We start from the raw sequence: 16045 nt of genomic DNA, 5'->3' as shown, positions 1-16045 counted from the left end.
ACAGGAAAGAACAGGAAAGGGACAGTTCCTGGCCTCAGTAGCTGTGCTGGATGGCCAGAGTTGGCTTTCACACCTCTCCTGTGAACCAGACATTGAGAACTGACCTGCTTGGAAATGTGTAACTAGCCTTCACCTTTATATGGTGACGCTCACAGCAGGAAAAACTGCAGAGCCTCATCAGCTACCCCACGTGAGAGAGCAAGAGTGACACGGATGGCAGCTCCAGACGCCATCTCCCACCCTGCCTTGCTCCACAGGGCCTTTACCCCTCCCTGCTCCCTTCTCTCTCAGGCCCTCCTGTCTTGCTTATTAAGTCCTACTACGTGAGGATGGGGGTCCGCTTTTCTCAGGAGAGGGCCACAGAGCAGTGCAGGGCAGTCCCCTCTGCCTGCCCCTTCTACCTGACGCCAACCCCCCTGGCCACTGGCCAGGAGCTGGGGCCAGAGCAGCATGGTTCCCAGGCCCGGGCCTCTTGGCGGTTGGCACACAAGCTAGAGGTCTGGACCTGGTCGTTGGTTCCCAGGAGCAGCTTAGTGTCTGGCATTTTAGGAGCTCCTGTCATCCGGACTGTGGCTTCTCTGGGAGAGTTATGTGGGAGGGCCCGGATCCGTCCCGGATTTTGGGGCAGGAGGAGTTTGTCAGGCTGTCAGGCTGGGGTGTGGGTGTTTCAGGGCAGTGGGAGCCCAGGGCAAGGTAGGGAGAGGAGGATCTTGCTTCGGCAGCAGCCCGATCAGCCCCAGGCCTGCAAAGATGGGAACTCGGGCCTGGAGTGGGCGGGCTGGGAAGTAGGATTCCAGAGCCTCTCCTGCTCCTCCTCTCCCTGGTTTGTATTGGTTTGCGGCCTTGCCTAAGTGCCCTTTAACCTCTCCTCAAAGTGTCAAGATCCCGAAAATAGCAGTGTAGACTCAGACAGGAAATGAGAAGGGGGTGGGGAGCTGGAGCGCAGACAGACAGGAAACGGGAGGCCTGTCGGCCCCCAGAGAGGAAGCTAACTTCAGGCAGCTCCGGTGTCAGTCAGCTGCAGCCAGAGCCTGCTGCCGGATCTTAGCCGGGCCTGGTGCTCTGGCCCGGCCTCTCTCTGTAGCCCGGGGTGTGGCCATCAAACATGGCGCTGGTGTTCCAGCTGTGGGGGAGAAGCGGCCTTGCAGGGCTGTTTGGCGCAGCTGGCCTAGAAGGACACCTGGACGCTCGGAGGGAACAGAGCACAGGAGAGTCAGGGTTCATCCTGAGAGTTTTATGTCTCTCTGGGTCCTGTATGTCTATAGGACAGGAATGAGCCTGTCCTGTAACAGTCCTGGGACTCGCTCCTGACTTTCCTTCCAGGGATGTCTGAGTTCAAAAGGCCTGAAGGCAGAAGGGTGAACATGCCCCGGTCCACTGTCTTTAGGGTGCCTAGTTGTCTTCCCTGCTGCCTCCCTGGTTCACCCTCTTAGTGGCCAGAGCCATTCTGGGGTTACTTGAGTTCCTGACTGTCCCCGCATCCTTTTCCTATTCTGCCAGACTCACCCTGACAAAACGCTGAAGTCCCACGTATTCCTCTGCTCACTACTTCCCAAAATACCTTTCCTTGAACTTGATGGAGAGCCTTTTGGCCCAGTATGCCTCTGTTCCGGACTCTCTTTGACGCTCCCTGCCTGTCTTTTAACTGAGACTTCGGTCAAGTCAGGGACCTGCTGGCTTCTGTCAGGAACAGCTCTGCACGAGGGCTACAGTAAATGCTCTGTCTAACCCTCAATTCCTCCCAGGAACGTGGCATCAGGACAGTGCGCCCAGCCACGTGCTAGACACCAGAGACCTAGAAAATGATTGAGTGGGGCCCTGGCCCTTGAGGAGGGGGCTTCTGAAAGCTGGTTTGGCTAACATGGTGTTGGAAGGCCTGTACCTTTCCTTATCCCTGGCTCTGCCGCCTAGGGGCGGTCCAGGCCGGTGACGTGACCATGGCTGGGTCTGCCACAGGCTTTGATCTTCAGAATTCTCCCAGCCTGGTGCTGAGTTCCAGAGGATCCAGGAGGGGGTGTCGTTCTGTCAGAGACACCTTTTCCTCCTCCCCCTCAATCCACTTTAGCAGACCCCTCCACTGTGTTTCCTTTATCTGCAGGTGGGTGCGGGAGTTTCTGAATGATGAAAACAAAGGCCTGGACGTGCTGGTGGATTACCTGTCATTTGCCCAATGTTCCGTCATGTGAGTACCACCTCATGGTTGGGGAACCATGAGGAAGGACATGGTCCCATTCTACTTTGACGAGGAAGGGTGAGCTTGCAGTAGTGAAGATGGGAATGGGAACCCCAGGCAGGAGGGGAGGGCCTGGGCAGCAGCGTGGGGGTGGACAGGTGGCCAAGGGGCTGTCTGAGATCAGTGAAGAATGCCAGGTGGCTGGAGCAGAAGGTGCATTTTGGGGAGCAGGAGGAGAGATGTGGAAAGGGAGCTCAGAATCGAGCCCGAAGGATCCGACTCCATGCTGGGAGCCGTCCAAGGAAATGTCCTGGCTTCTGGGAGGGAGGCCCTGTGGGATTCGTTTGCTTTGGGAGAGCTCAGTCTTCAAGAAGCAACTTTGGGTCTCCAGTTGTGAGAGGGTTACTCCAGGTCACCCCAGGAGCAGTGAGCATGACCTTTGACGCAGACTGAAAGTGAAGCATTCAGGAGCCTTTTGCAAGCAGATGGGGGGTTTGGAGGCAGCTGGAAGTGAATCAGCGCAGAGGAGAAGGCAGTGTGGGGTAGTGGAAGGAACGAGGGCTTTCGAGTTAAGACAAAGCCCAAAGCCGGGTGTGGGTCTCTTCTGTCCTTTACTGTCTGCGTGACCTCAGGCAAGTTTGCTGAGGGCCTCCTATGTAAGAGGAGATCCATATTCCAGGGTTGCCGTAAGGATTAGATGATAACGTGTGTAAAGCAGTTGTAGTATTTGGAACATAGTCTATACTGTGGTGGCCGCTTTTTATTTGTTAGTTGTTATTATTTAAGGGGTTGCTCCCTACCATAATTACCTAAATATATGGAAAGAGGGATTATATTGACCGTTCATGGCATGGCCAGCACATGCAGATTCAGACCCAAGACTTACGTTGGCCCTCGGGTGACTGATCACCCCGGTTTGCCCGTGACTTTCCCGAGTGTTTGCGCTGAAAGTCCCGTGTCCTGGGGAACTCCTCAGTTCTGGGACTCAGCCCCAACCTCGACTTCCACTTTCCTTGCTACTGTCCTTGCCCCTGGGCTGTTCTCCTTCCTCAGCAGGTTTTCACCCTCATCTCCTTAGGGTTTCAAACTAATGCCTCTCCTAGGTTTGGCCTTTGTCATTTTTTGCAGGTCATCGCCTGTTAAAACCAAGAGTGGCCCACTCCCCATTCCCGTCCCTACAGAAGTCAAGGCTCATGATCCTCCTATCCCTTAAAAGAAACTCACTCTTTTTATAGAAAGAAATGAAAAACATTTGCTGAAGCGATTTTTTTTAAATTCAGAGCTTTTATAGAAAAAGATGTAGATTATTTTTCCAAATAAGCATATCTTGCTTCAAAAGCAAACAAATTCCAGCTGCTTGAAACCAAAATACACTGGAACCTCAGTATTGTAGTGTCCACAGCAGTACCTTTGACTGTGTTTTTAAAAGAAAGACTCGGAGCAGGTGAGGTAAGAGTGTGTGTTTTGGGAAGGGTTGAGGGGAAAAGAGCGAAGCCAAATAGAGTTTGAGTGAAGGCACTTATTTGTAAACTGCACATCCCAGCTCTGGGGAATACTATTATTCACGGAGGGAAACCACTGGCAAGTGGCTTCCCTGTCCGGGAGACTCCTCTGATGTCTGCTTGAGAGCCCCGTTAAGCATCTGATGGTCAGGGTCCGAAGTCTGCTCCTGCTTCCTTGGGAACACTCAGGCATCTGCAGATACCGCTACCTATTTCAGAGAGCCTCGGCCTCTGTGCCTTTGACCCTGGGGCTGTGCGTGTCTGAGCAGAAGGCTCCTTGCGGGAAGAGCCTATAGGAAATGCTTGCTCAGTCCTGGGTGACCTACTGGGAGAAGAGGACAGGAAAGAGGAGTGGGGCTTGTTTCTCAGAGGGGGTAGATCCCGATGTGGGGATATGTAAAGGAGAAGGCCTTGTGGGTTTGTGATCTTGAGCTGTCCTCCTTGCCCTGGCTACGCTCCCAAACTGCTGGTGGTGCGAGATGCCTGGTCCCAGAAGCAGGAAGTGACGTAGAAACCATCCCAACTCCTGTGGGGACTAAGGACCCCGGTTCACACCCTCGACCTGTGATTTCTTCCCCGAGGGAAGCGGAAGCCCAAGGAGCTTCTAAACCAGAAAAACCCAGAAGCCTCAAGTAGAACCGTGGAAAGAAAACCCGGCCATTAAAACCCAGTGCTAGGATGAGACCATGGTGCTTTTCCTGAACACAGAGGCCTGTCCCACTCTGGGTTTCTCGGGACCCCCATTCCCTTCCACTCAGACCTGGCCTCGTGAACCTAGTCCAGAGCCACCTGGGCCCCACCCTCAGGGCACTGAGAGGCCCCTTTGGCTGCTGCCATTTGCCCCCTAGTAATCCCTTCAGCTGGCCTGTTCCCCACCACTGCTCTGCAGGGCAGATTCTCCGAGGGGAGCGGCAGCTTCTCTGAGATGTCCCCTCTATGGCTGGGAGTGCAGAAAGTCTGCCAGCTCCCTGCCTCCCTTCGGGCCCATGGGGAGGTGACTCCTGGAGGCCAGTGGGGGGCAGTGGCTGGCCTCGGTCAGCACCCGCATCTCCCCAGATCCCCCTCCTGGTTGCTGCCAGTGACTACTCTGCCCTCCTCGGCCCTCCTGACCAGGGTTGGGTCTCTGCTGCCCAATTCTGCTTTCTCTTCTGCTGCCCTTGCTTCTTGTTGCCCTAGACGTCTAAAGGGCGGGGGTGGGCTCGCCAGGCGGCTTGGCACTGAATTTCTCCTGTGTGTGCGCTTGTGTCCTTTCCTGCTCCAGGTTTGACTTTGAGGCTCTGGAGAGTGGTGACGATGGTGCATTTGACAAGCTCCGGTCCTGGAGCAGGTCCATCGAGGACCTGCAGCCACCCAGCTCCCTGTCAGCCCCCTTCACCAACAGCCTCGCTCGCTCTGCGCGCCAGTCTGTGCTCCGGTATGTGTGCTCTCGCTCTGCCCGCCTGCCTCCCACCCTCGTCCCCGTCCAGGTCTTGGGTGACAGCGGTGAGTGCTCATGCTCCTCCCTTCACTCTTGCTTCCAGGCTCAGCTCTCTTGCCCTCTGCCTGCCAGTCTGTCTCTGGTCTGTCCTCTCTGTCTCCTTGACTCTGCCCAGCGATCTGTCCTGGGTAAGTACGTCACCCTCGGCTGTGCCCACCCCATCTGGGGTTCCAGCCCTCCCCTCTCCTCTCCCCGTCTCTGGGGGCCCCTCCGTTCATCATTCTCACTCTGCCGTTCCTCCAGGCCTCTGGGCAGGGCTGGTCCTCACCCAGCTCCTTAGTCTTCACCAGCTGGTCCAGCACCTGCCCTCATGTCTGTTTCCCTCTGCTCTGCACGCAGCCCCATCGGCTGCCCGGAGACCAGCTCCCACCCAACCTGCTGCGCTCACCTTCCCTTCACTTCTTCCTTTAGGCCTTTTTTTTCCCTCCAAGGCTGCAGCGTGTTCATTTGTCTGTAGTATCTGAAGAGCCATCCTGCCCGGAGGCAGGTGGACGGACCGGATGATTTCTGAGAGCCCTCCTACAGAGGGAGGCTTTCCTTTGGGTCCTATGGCCCTTTCCATGGCCTCTGTCTCTCAGCCATGCTTTTCTCCCAGTATTCTTTGGGTTTTGCCCATTCTAGTCATGCACGAGCAGATACCACTTGTGTTTCCTGTTTTTTCCATGAAACATCACTAGGGGCAAAGTCAGATATAGTCCCTAGCCCTTCTATAGCCTTTGGGGTCTGCTCTGTCTTTTCTAGGACATAGATGGGGGATGGGAGCTAGGATGCCCCTGCCCCAGGGAATGTGTTGAAGATGCAGTGACTAGAAGGAAGAGGAAGGATGGCTCAAATGAATGTCTCCTGGACCCATCTTGAGGTCTAGGAAGGCCTACACACCTCGTGTTGTATTTTGGAGGACGTCTGGGCTTAGGATGGTTTGGGCACTGGTTGTAATGCTGGGATCCTGGATAGTTAACTGACAAAGACCTGTTCCAGGGAGGTGAAAACAGTGGAGTGCCCTGCCCCCTGCACCTGCACCCCCTGCATCTCTCTGGGCTGCTGGTGCAAAGTCCTCCATCCCCCTTTTCTTCTGCTGCTGAGGGGCAGCCTGCTGTCTGGGTGATGGCAAGTGCTTCTAGACCCTTCACCAGCATCCCCTCTCCCCCAGGTATAGCACTCTCCCTGGGCGCAGGGCGCTGAAGAACTCCCGCCTGGTGAGCCAGAAGGATGACGTCCACGTCTGTATCCTTTGTCTCAGAGCCATCATGAACTATCAGGTAAGGCGACAGCACTAGCCACGGGTGCTCTGCCTCATCTCCCGCACCAGGAGAGCTAGGGAGGCACTAGCTTGTAAAAGACAAGTTTGCTGTTGGGCCTGCAGTCAGGGAGCTCCGGCTGGGATCTGTCTCCCCCACCGTCATGGTCTCCCCTCCTTCTGTCCTTTCCCCTTGCTACAGTATGGATTCAACCTGGTCATGTCCCACCCTCACGCTGTCAATGAGATTGCGCTTAGCCTCAACAACAAGAATCCAAGGTGAGTTCCTTCCCTCCCCTTTCCTCCCCGCTCTGCCCAGGACTCTGGAGAACTGGGCTGCACTTGTCCCTGCCAAGAAGTCCCGCCTGGCCTCGGGTCCTGCGGCTTAGGTCAGCGCCTTGGTTTGGCCCCTCACCTCTGCTGGAGGAGGAGTGTTCTGCTCTCCTCTGGTCTACACAGCTTAGGGAGGGAGAAAGCCTGCCTTCCCCTGCCTTCTTTCCCAAACCCACCCTCTCCTTCACCACCGAGGCTGTCTCTGCTCTCTTGAAAGGACTCACCCAGTTGTGGAAGTGAGCTGTGTGGTGGCCAGGGTCAGGGGCTAGGGTGTTAATCTTCATTCTCTACCCCTTAGGACCAAAGCACTTGTCTTAGAGCTCCTGGCAGCCGTGTGTTTGGTACGGGGAGGTCACGAAATCATTCTTGCTGCCTTTGACAATTTCAAAGAGGTCAGTTTCCTATACCCATGTGTGTGCGTGTGTGCGTGTGTGTGTGTGTTTTTGGCGGGGAGGAGGTGTGAGCCAGGTAGGTAAGCGCCCTTTCCTGTGATCTCACACATCCTAGGGATTTTAACAGCCTAGTGCTTTTAGCTAGGTAGTCTGCCCCCTGCTTTTTCAAACCAAAACCAAAACTTCATTCTTACTAGATCTTGTGCCGGGAAAGCTCCTGACTGGCCAGGGAAGGATGCCCTCACTTGAGGGCTATAGTCCAGCAGTTCTAACCTGCTGTGCAGCAGAATACCTGAAGAGCGTGTGTTAAATGCACAGACCCCTGGGAGGCCTGGCCATCTGTGCGTTAACAGGCTCCCCAGGCCGTTCGGAGGCAGTGAACCCGCTGGTAGAACCCGAGGCAGTTATATTTGTAGTGGGAGGAGAAGGCAAGCAGGGATCCTCCTGGGGTGTTGGCTGTCGTTGGTGAGGGGAGAGGGAGCTCCTACTTGGAATTCCCCAGACTCGGCCTGGCTTTGAAACCCCCATCTGCTTGAACATAGGATTCCTCGGCATACAGCTGCAGCTGCTGGTCCCACCTCTTCCTCCTTTTTGGACCTCTTCCCTAGCATCCATTGTTCAAGCCAGGAAATGGCTTTTCCTCCTTGAAGCCAGAGGCTCAGAGGAGTCTCTGGACCCGTCTCAGCACAGAGGCTTTCCTGCACCCAGGCCTCTCTCCTGCGTCCCCACTAGGACTTCAGCCTCCTGCCTCAGCCATGGCCTCCAACCTTCCTCCACCCTCCCTCTTTCCTTCAATAGCTCGGCAACACCAGGCCCCTGTGTTTCTTCTTGGCCTACACTCAGAGGCACCCAGAGCCCAGACTAAGGGCACATGCTTTACTGAGCTCCCTCAGGGACCCAGAGCAGATGCCAGGTCCCAGGCTTTCTTCTATCATGTCCCAAGTGACCCGTTACATAGAAAGAATTGTGGTTACACTTGGTCTGTACCAGTCCCTTTGCTGGATGTTCCTGGGAACCAGGACTCAGGGGCTTGGGTTCTGCATGGGACAGATCCTGTTACTGAGAAAGTTTGCTTGTTCAGGTATGCAAGGAGTTGCACCGCTTTGAGAAGCTGATGGAGTATTTCCGGAATGAGGACAGCAACATCGACTTCATGGTGAGGAGCTGGTCCTGGGTCAGGTGCATGCCCAGCAGGGCTGCCCACTCCTTGAGAACGGGGCTGAGCCGACAGCGTACTCTGACGTTCTGTGTAGGACCCAGAGTGGTTCTCTTCTCAGCAAACGCTCCTCATCCACTCGCTCACTCACCCCAGAAAGCTTTTAGAAACTCCAGGACAATTTCTGTCTTGGGTCTCCTCCTTTCCCGCTTTGTGTGGCCGCACTGTCCCTGATTTGGACCCTTTCTGAGCTGCTTTCCTCTTCCCCAGCTTCTCCTCTAGTTTCACTTCCCTTCAGTCTAGGGTATACAGCTAGTAGGGTTGTCTCAAGGAATACCTGCTGGTGTGCAAAGGAAATCCGCCAAATCTTCATGTACACCTATTTCTCATGTAATTTACTTGTCTTCGTAAAATGAATATTAAGTTCGACGTTTTCTAAGTTAAAATTCTCTTATTGCTCCCTGAAAGACTTACCTTTTTTACTCCTTTTGATGATCCGCCTGATGATGCTGGCTCTAACAGCCGCCTCCCCTCCATGTCTCGGCTCTCTCTGCCCCTCTGGGCTGCTCCTTCCCCAGGTGGCCTGCATGCAGTTTATCAACATCGTGGTGCACTCGGTGGAGGACATGAACTTCCGGGTCCACCTGCAGTATGAGTTTACAAAGCTGGGGCTGGAGGAGTTCCTGCAGGTGAGCTGGGCTGGAGTCCTCACGGGATGAGGCGCTTTGGGGAAGAGGACCAGCTTAGCTGTATCACGAGGAGTTTTTCTTTTACAAGAGCCTAGTCGCGGATGCTCCTGGCACCCTGCCTGTCTTCTGTGACCTGGGCTCTGGCCTTTGCGCAGAGGGCTCCTCAGTCAGTCAGCTCCACAGGGCGAGAATCTGACATGGCTACAGTAGGAGCTCCCTGGGTCCTAGGCTCTAGGAAGGGGTCATGGAGGCTGATGAGGAGGCTCCCCCAACTACTACTCTCTCTGCTTTCCCCCAGAAGTCAAGGCACACAGAGAGCGAGAAGCTGCAGGTGCAGATCCAGGCATACCTGGACAACGTGTTTGATGTGGGGGGTTTGCTGGAGGATGCCGAGACCAAGAATGTGGCCCTGGAGAAGGTGGAAGAGCTGGAGGAGCATGTGTCCCATGTAGGTGGTCCTCCTTTGCTGCCAGAGCCACTGTTGAGGGTGGGGAGAGAGTGGGGACATCTGAGTCCCAGGAATCCTGAGCTGACCTGCTTACCTCCCGATTGAGCCTCAGGGAAGCCTCAGAATCCACTGGGGCTCTCTAGCGCATGCTCTGGCTGAGACACTAGTTCATCTGCGGTGGAACACACATTGACCTCAGGACTGGGTGTGAGGTGGCCTCAGGCTCGAGAGAGGCAGATGTGGCCATTTGTCTTGCACTATTTCATGTGGTCTCAGACCCTGGGCTCACGGGAGTGACCTAGGGAAGCCACTGGGCCAAGCTGCCTTTGGGGCCCTGGGTGGAGGGGTCGGGCCTGGGTCCTGACTGGGGTTCAGACTGTGCTGAGTGCCCAGACTTTAGGGCCATCCCCAAACCTGCCCTTTTCATCCTGCAGCTCACAGAGAAGCTTCTGGACCTAGAGAATGAGAACATGATGCGTGTGGCAGAGCTAGAGAAGCAGCTGCTGCAGCGGGAGAAGGAACTCGAGAGCATCAAGGTACCAGGTTACGTGGGGAAGGGAGCCCCTGACTGGTACTGGGTGCTGGGGCCTGGGGAGCTTGCTTTTCGTTCCATGTCAGTCATGTCAAGTCCTCGAGCATCCAGATATTAATTCACTCCTGAGGCACTCAGATGAGGGTGGGCTGATGATTTCACCCCATGTTTTAGCTGGAGAGGGAAGCTGGAGCCAGAGTGGGCCAGACACACACACAGGAGGGTGGGAGCAGGTGGGGCACCTCTGGAGCCCCTGTCTCCTCCTGCCAGCCCACCCCCCTTGCTTCTCCCTCACCTGCACCTCCACGTGCTTCCCCAGCCCAGTGTAATGAACAGGCTCAGAATAGCCCAGGTACTTGGGGCTGTTTATCAGGATATCTACCAGGTATTCCAAATTGGAGAGCAGGGCCTCCTCACATTTCAGTGTCTTCTCTGTCCCCCACCTAACTTTTTGTTAGTTATAAAATCATGCCCCAACCCATCTCTTCTTCCACAGGAATACAATTACGCTGGCTCTGTTGAGCTCAGTACATACCTGCCAAGCCCCTGCTAAGAGTCTGAAGCGCTGAGTCGGGAGTATGGAGGATACAGAGGTGGCTAAGGCAGGGTCTTGTCTGTAGGGGGCTTCCAGTTGAGCGACTGTACAAACCAAATGGAATGAGAGCAGGACTGAGGCACAGAGGGCTGAGAGCTGCCATAGCAGGCTGCTGGTGGGTTAAGGAGAGTTTCACAAGGGCAGCCTTCTACCTGGGCCTTGAGGGACCAGTGAGACTGGGCTGGAGCAGTGAGGAAGGACACTGCAGGGCGCCAGCCAAGCAGGCTTGCTCTTCCGCCCCCCTCTTTTGTTCTGCTGCATTCCAGTTTTCCCTGGGTTTCTGCCGCTCTCTGCCTCTGAGTACCCTCCTGGAGACCCTTGGGTAGGAAGTCTCACTCCCAGGAGCATCGCCTGCTGCGCTTTCAGGTGCTCTTTTCTTAATGGTGCTGTCTGCCCAATAGGAGACTTACGAGAACACGAGCCACCAGGTACACACCCTGCGGCGGCTCATTAAAGAGAAGGAGGAGGCCTTCCAGCGCCGATGCCACTTAGAGCCCACCGCCCGGGACCTAGAGTCAGTGGGCAGCGAGGCCCTGGCCCGGGTAGGCCCTGAGGAACTGAATGAGGGCATGCCCCCCTCCGACCTGGACCTCCTGGTTCCGGCCCCGCCCCCCGAGGAGGCCCTACCTCTGCCTCCGCCGCCGGCTCCTCCCTTGCCCCCTCCACCTCCCCCGTTACCAGGTAAGCAGGACCCTTACCTGGTAAAAGGCAAGAGGTGCAGCCTTATTGTGGGGCCAGACCAAAGGCCCAGTCAGCAGCATCTCCACAGGGAGAAACTGGGGATGTGGCTGGAAGGATGTAAAGTCAGGTGGGAGAGGCTGAGGGAGGGTTAGAATCTGAGGGAGGCTCAGATTACTAGGGAAGGGATGTCTGTGAGCAGATGTGGATCTGTTTTAAGGAGCGTAAAGATGCTGCTCCCGATTCCTCTGAAGACATCCAAGGAGAGGGCTTAGACCGAAGCAGGAGAGAGTGGGTCAGAGACCGCACGACCTGCCCCGTCAGTTAGGACCCCTGGGAGCCACTTGGGCAGGGAGTTCATGCAGCCTCCTTCCCTGATAGTCTTTAAGGACAGGTAGGGCGGACAGAGGGGAGTCTCTTGGCCCCTGGGTCACTGTGCTATTTCTTCTTTTCCCAGACAAGTGTCCCCCAGCCCCACCTCTCCCCGGCGCTGCTCCCTCTGTGGTGTTGACAGTAGGCCTGTCAGGTGAGTGTCCCGAGGGCTCTGGGCAGGGCTAGTGGGACCGAGGGAGTGTGTCCTTGGCTCCTGCCTCACTGATCCTCCTTCCAAATTAGCCATTCGCATTAAGAAACCCATCAAGACCAAGTTCCGGCTGCCTGTCTTCAACTGGACAGCACTGAAACCCAACCAGATCAGTGGCACTGTCTTTAGCGAACTTGATGATGAGAAGATCTTGGAGGTAGCAGGGCCTGGGGCCCTCAGGGCTGGGGTTGGGAGCTGGGGACCAGGTTGCCCTTTAAGGTAGATCTCTTGGCTTTGGAAGAGCCCTCAGACTCAGCCCTCCATGTACCAGAGCTGAGCTGATGCTGGTGTGCTGCCAGCGGGTCCTCTTGTAGGATGAGGCCACAGCATTTTCCCTTCTCATCAACTCCTGCCAGGACCTGGATCTGGACAAGTTTGAAGAACTGTTCAAGACAAAAGCCCAGGGCCCTGCCCTTGACCTCATCTGCTCCAAGAACAAGACAGCACAAAAGGCTGCCAGCAAGGTGACCCTGCTGGAAGCCAATCGTGCCAAGAACCTGGCCATCACCCTCCGCAAGGCTGGCCGCTCAGCTGAGGAGATCTGCAGGGCCATCCACACGTGAGGCTCCCACTGACCTTGCCCTGGTCCCCAGCTAGTTGGTAACCCACCTAGGATCTCCACCTAGGATCCTAGCCTTCCCTGGATTCCAGGGCATTGACAGAACTCCCTCAGTCATCCAGTGGCTTGGCCAGAATTTACTGCATCTGTGCTGTGTGCCAGGCACTGTGTGAGGTGCTGGGGAGTCAGCCCGGACCTTCATTCAAGGAGCTCCTAGCCTAGGGCTTCCCTGGTGGCGCAGTGGTTGAGAGTCCGCCTGCCGATGCAGGGGACACGGGTTCGTGCCCCGGTCCAGGAAGATCCCACATGCCGCGGAGCAGCTGGGCCCGTGAGCCATGGCCGCTGAGCCTGCGCGTCCAGAGCCTGTGCTCCGCAACGGGAGAGGCCACAACAGTGAGAGGCCCGCGTACCGCAAAAAAAAAAAAAGAAAAAAAAAGGAGCTCCCAGTCTAATGGGAACAGTCCAGTAACACTGGGTGACAACACCAAGGTAGTGGAGGTACAGGCAGCTTTGGGAGAACAGGGAGGGCTAGGTAGCTGAGCTTGGTGATCAGGGAAGGCTTCCTGGAGGAGGTGATGTCTCACTTGCGACCTGAAGGATGTATATGAACTCCAGGTCAGGGCCTGGAGGGAGAGGCATGGTGCCCTGAGTACTGAAAATTGACTCTGGCTTTAGTGTATGGAGGGGAGTAGGAGAGACAGAGTAGAGAGGCGAGCAGAAGTCTTGCAGGCTGGGCCTCGTAAGCCACGTCCGGGTGTTAAGACTTCTCCCTAGTTGCAGAGGGAAGACGTTGAAGGGTTCTTAAACAGGGCATGGAATGTGACCCTAGGATTGCTACTGGTGCTGAGTAACACCAGCCCTGGAGTTACTGGAGGTGAGACAGTGAGTCCTCTGCCTCTGGCTGTGTGGTGCTCAAGACCCCACCCTCCGTCCTTGTAGGAGCTGGAAAATGAAGGGATGACAGATAATGTGGGCAAAGGCAAGACCTGAGGTGGTCCCTCCCTCCTACACAGGTTTGACCTCCAGACACTACCCGTGGACTTCGTGGAGTGCCTGATGCGCTTCCTGCCCACAGAGGCTGAGGTGAAGCTGCTGCGGCAATACGAGCGGGAGCGGCAGCCCCTGGAGGAGCTGGCGGCCGAGGACCGCTTCATGCTGCTCTTCAGCAAGGTGGAGCGGCTGACCCAGCGAATGGCTGGCATGGCCTTCCTGGGCAACTTCCAGGACAACCTGCAGATGCTCACGCCGGTACGGCCCCCACCTGTATCATGGTTGTCTGCGGCCGCCCCTCCGCCCTTTACCTGCTAGTCCCCTCCCCTGCCAGCCCCTCCCTGACTTTGCCGCATCCCGGCATGGGGTCACTCAGCTATTCATCTTGCCTTCCAGCAACTCAACGCCATCATTGCAGCCTCTGCCTCTGTCAAGTCCTCACAGAAGCTGAAGCAGATGTTGGAGGTGGGGAGAGGTTGGGGATGGAGGTGCCGGGGCTTCCCGGGTCCTGGGTGGGGGCCTGGCGCTATAGAGAGAGGAGGAAGGAGCCCTCGGGTCTTGCCCTGAGTTCTTCCCGTGCCTCCTTTGGACAGATCATACTTGCCCTGGGGAACTACATGAACAGCAGCAAGCGGGGAGCTGTGTATGGCTTCAAGCTCCAGAGCCTGGATCTGGTGAGATGGTGGGGACAGCAAGCGGCCAGGAAGCTGGATGGGGCAGCGGCTGGGGCGCCAGGGTGTTCAGCCCTCTTGCACTGACCGCTGTCCCCCTCTACCAGCTGCTGGACACCAAGTCCACTGACAGGAAGATGACACTGCTGCATTTCATCGCCCTGACAGTAAAGGAGAAATACCCAGACCTGGCTAACTTCTGGCATGAGCTGCACTTTGTGGAGAAAGCTGCGGCAGGTGAGGGGAGCCTGGCCCAGGGAGCCTGCCTCGCGTCCAGCTCAGGACAATCCCTGGAAGCTATGAGGAGGGGGAGCACTTGGGTGCCTTTCTTTCTTGCTTTTGTTTTCTTTTTTCTGACCACTTCAAAGTTTTCCGCTGGGGCCATGGGCAGGGGCCACCCCAGAGGGAGCCTTCCTACAGGCACCAGGCCCCACCCAGCCCTTTCCACTTGGGTGCTGTGGGAGCTGGAAGGGAAGGGCAGCGGTGGCTCTTCACTGCCAACTCCCCCAAGCTGGCCCCAGAGCCTGTGTCTCTGTGATGTATGGGAAGTGCTTAGAAAACCCATAAAGCCCCCCACAGACATAGGGTGGCTGTTATTTTTGCCCCCCTCGTGAAACTGGGGCAGGCCTGGGGCAGCTCTGTTTTGGAGCCCAGCAGTCTGCGGCTCACCTTCCCTTGCTACCTTCGGGGTCATGAGCCCACGGCCTCTTTTCCTTTTCCTTGCCCCTGTGAGAGCTTGGCTAGCTTGGTTTGCCCCTCTCCGTCCACGCTGGTAGCTCTGGAAGCGGGGCGTGAGGAACCGAGTGAGCCCATGCTGAGCGGGAGGGCTGGAGCTGGCTGTAGTCCTCAGCCCGGGCTCTGGTGACAACAGTGTCCCTGGAGAACGTGCTGCTAGACGTGAAGGAGCTGGGCCGGGGCATGGAGCTGATTCGGCGGGAGTGCAGCATACATGACAACAGCGTCCTGCGCAGCTTCCTTAGCACCAACGAAGGCAAACTGGACAAGCTCCAGCGCGATGCCAAGACAGCCGAGGTGAGCACAGGGTGGAGGTGGGTGGGAGAGGCTGGGGCCAAGGTGCCGTGAGCCTCTGGCAGGCTTAGTTCTGGTTCTTGGGTCAGAGAACTTTTGTCAAGCAGCTGGCTGGCTGATCGTGGGGAGAGGGGGCGCTGGGGATGGCAGGCAGCTGCCTCTGGAGACGCACTCTAGGGGGCTTGGTGAGCCCCTAGTTCTTTGCCCTCCCACAGGGGCTGTGGGGGGCTGCGGCTTCCTGTGGGCCTCCTGCCCCTGCTGGGAGCCGGGCTTCTCCTTCCCCGCCAGGCTGACCCCTTCTGCCCACCCCCTCCCCAGGAGGCCTACAATGCTGTTGTGCGCTACTTTGGTGAGAGTCCCAAGACCACGCCTCCTTCTGTATTCTTCCCAGTATTTGTCCGATTCATTCGTTCTTACAAGGTGAGCAGAAGAGAGACTTTTAAAGAGGAGTTTGGCTGAGAGAAAACTGGTAGGGGGAGAGAGGGCTGGGCTTCAGGCTTGGGCCTTTTCCGTCTCCTCCTCTGAGTCCTGCGAGGGAGCGATGGAAGCTGGCCCCAGGCCTCTTAGCTGTGAACTGGTGGGCAGGGTGGGGGCCCAGGCCCTTCCTGTCATTGTTTGGGGCAGGAAGTGCCCCTCCAGAGAGTGGCCACCTGGGGTTGCTGGTCCCACTGACACCCACTCTCCACCCTCAGTGTCAGCCCCTCCCCTCACAGCTCACAGCCCCTGTGACTGACACACACACACACACACACACACACACACCATCTTTCATGGTTCTTAGGAAGCAGAACAAGAGAATGAAGCCCGCAAGAAGCAGGAGGAGGTAATGCGGGAGAAGCAGCTGGCTCAGGAAGCCAAGAAACTGGATGCCAAGGTGGGTGGGACCAAGAACTGGGGCCTGGAAAACGCGGCAAAGGATTAGGAGGGGGTGGAGCAGAGAGCTGGAGAGGAGATGGAGAACTGGAGCCCACAGACCACCCAGAGGGCCTGATGATGGAGTC

The 16045-nt window shown here is 56.6% G+C and overlaps 1 protein-coding gene across 6 annotated transcripts in view; it reads left to right on the top strand.

Moving 5' to 3' along the window:
* Window positions 1-16045, top strand: part of FMNL3 (formin like 3) — a 55282-nt gene that overhangs the window by 37075 nt on the left and 2162 nt on the right. For 2 of the 6 annotated variants that reach the window (XM_004274357.4, XM_033436357.2), the window contains exons 5-24: window positions 2099-2182; window positions 4937-5089; window positions 6303-6411; window positions 6592-6668; window positions 7021-7114; window positions 8196-8270; window positions 8849-8959; window positions 9258-9407; window positions 9842-9943; window positions 10936-11215; window positions 11670-11738; window positions 11828-11952; window positions 12152-12354; window positions 13368-13602; window positions 13741-13809; window positions 13938-14018; window positions 14123-14252; window positions 14887-15047; window positions 15363-15464; window positions 15826-15918. In XM_004274357.4, coding sequence (XP_004274405.1) covers window positions 2099-2182; window positions 4937-5089; window positions 6303-6411; window positions 6592-6668; window positions 7021-7114; window positions 8196-8270; window positions 8849-8959; window positions 9258-9407; window positions 9842-9943; window positions 10936-11215; window positions 11670-11738; window positions 11828-11952; window positions 12152-12354; window positions 13368-13602; window positions 13741-13809; window positions 13938-14018; window positions 14123-14252; window positions 14887-15047; window positions 15363-15464; window positions 15826-15918 — 2503 coding nt within the window. Of the gene's footprint in view, window positions 1-2098; window positions 2183-4936; window positions 5090-5261; window positions 5281-6302; window positions 6412-6591; window positions 6669-7020; window positions 7115-8195; window positions 8271-8848; window positions 8960-9257; window positions 9408-9841; window positions 9944-10935; window positions 11216-11669; window positions 11739-11827; window positions 11953-12151; window positions 12355-13367; window positions 13603-13740; window positions 13810-13937; window positions 14019-14122; window positions 14253-14886; window positions 15048-15362; window positions 15465-15825; window positions 15919-16045 lie in introns of those variants that run through there. The other 4 variants (XM_004274356.4, XM_033436360.2, XM_033436359.2 and 1 more) reach the window with 3 other exon arrangements.

This window comes from Orcinus orca, chromosome 11 (genome assembly GCF_937001465.1).
Source record: "Orcinus orca chromosome 11, mOrcOrc1.1, whole genome shotgun sequence".
Lineage (NCBI taxonomy): Eukaryota > Metazoa > Chordata > Mammalia > Artiodactyla > Delphinidae > Orcinus > Orcinus orca.
Note: the sequence above shows the minus strand (reverse complement) of the source record. Positions and strands in the feature narration are given on the sequence as shown.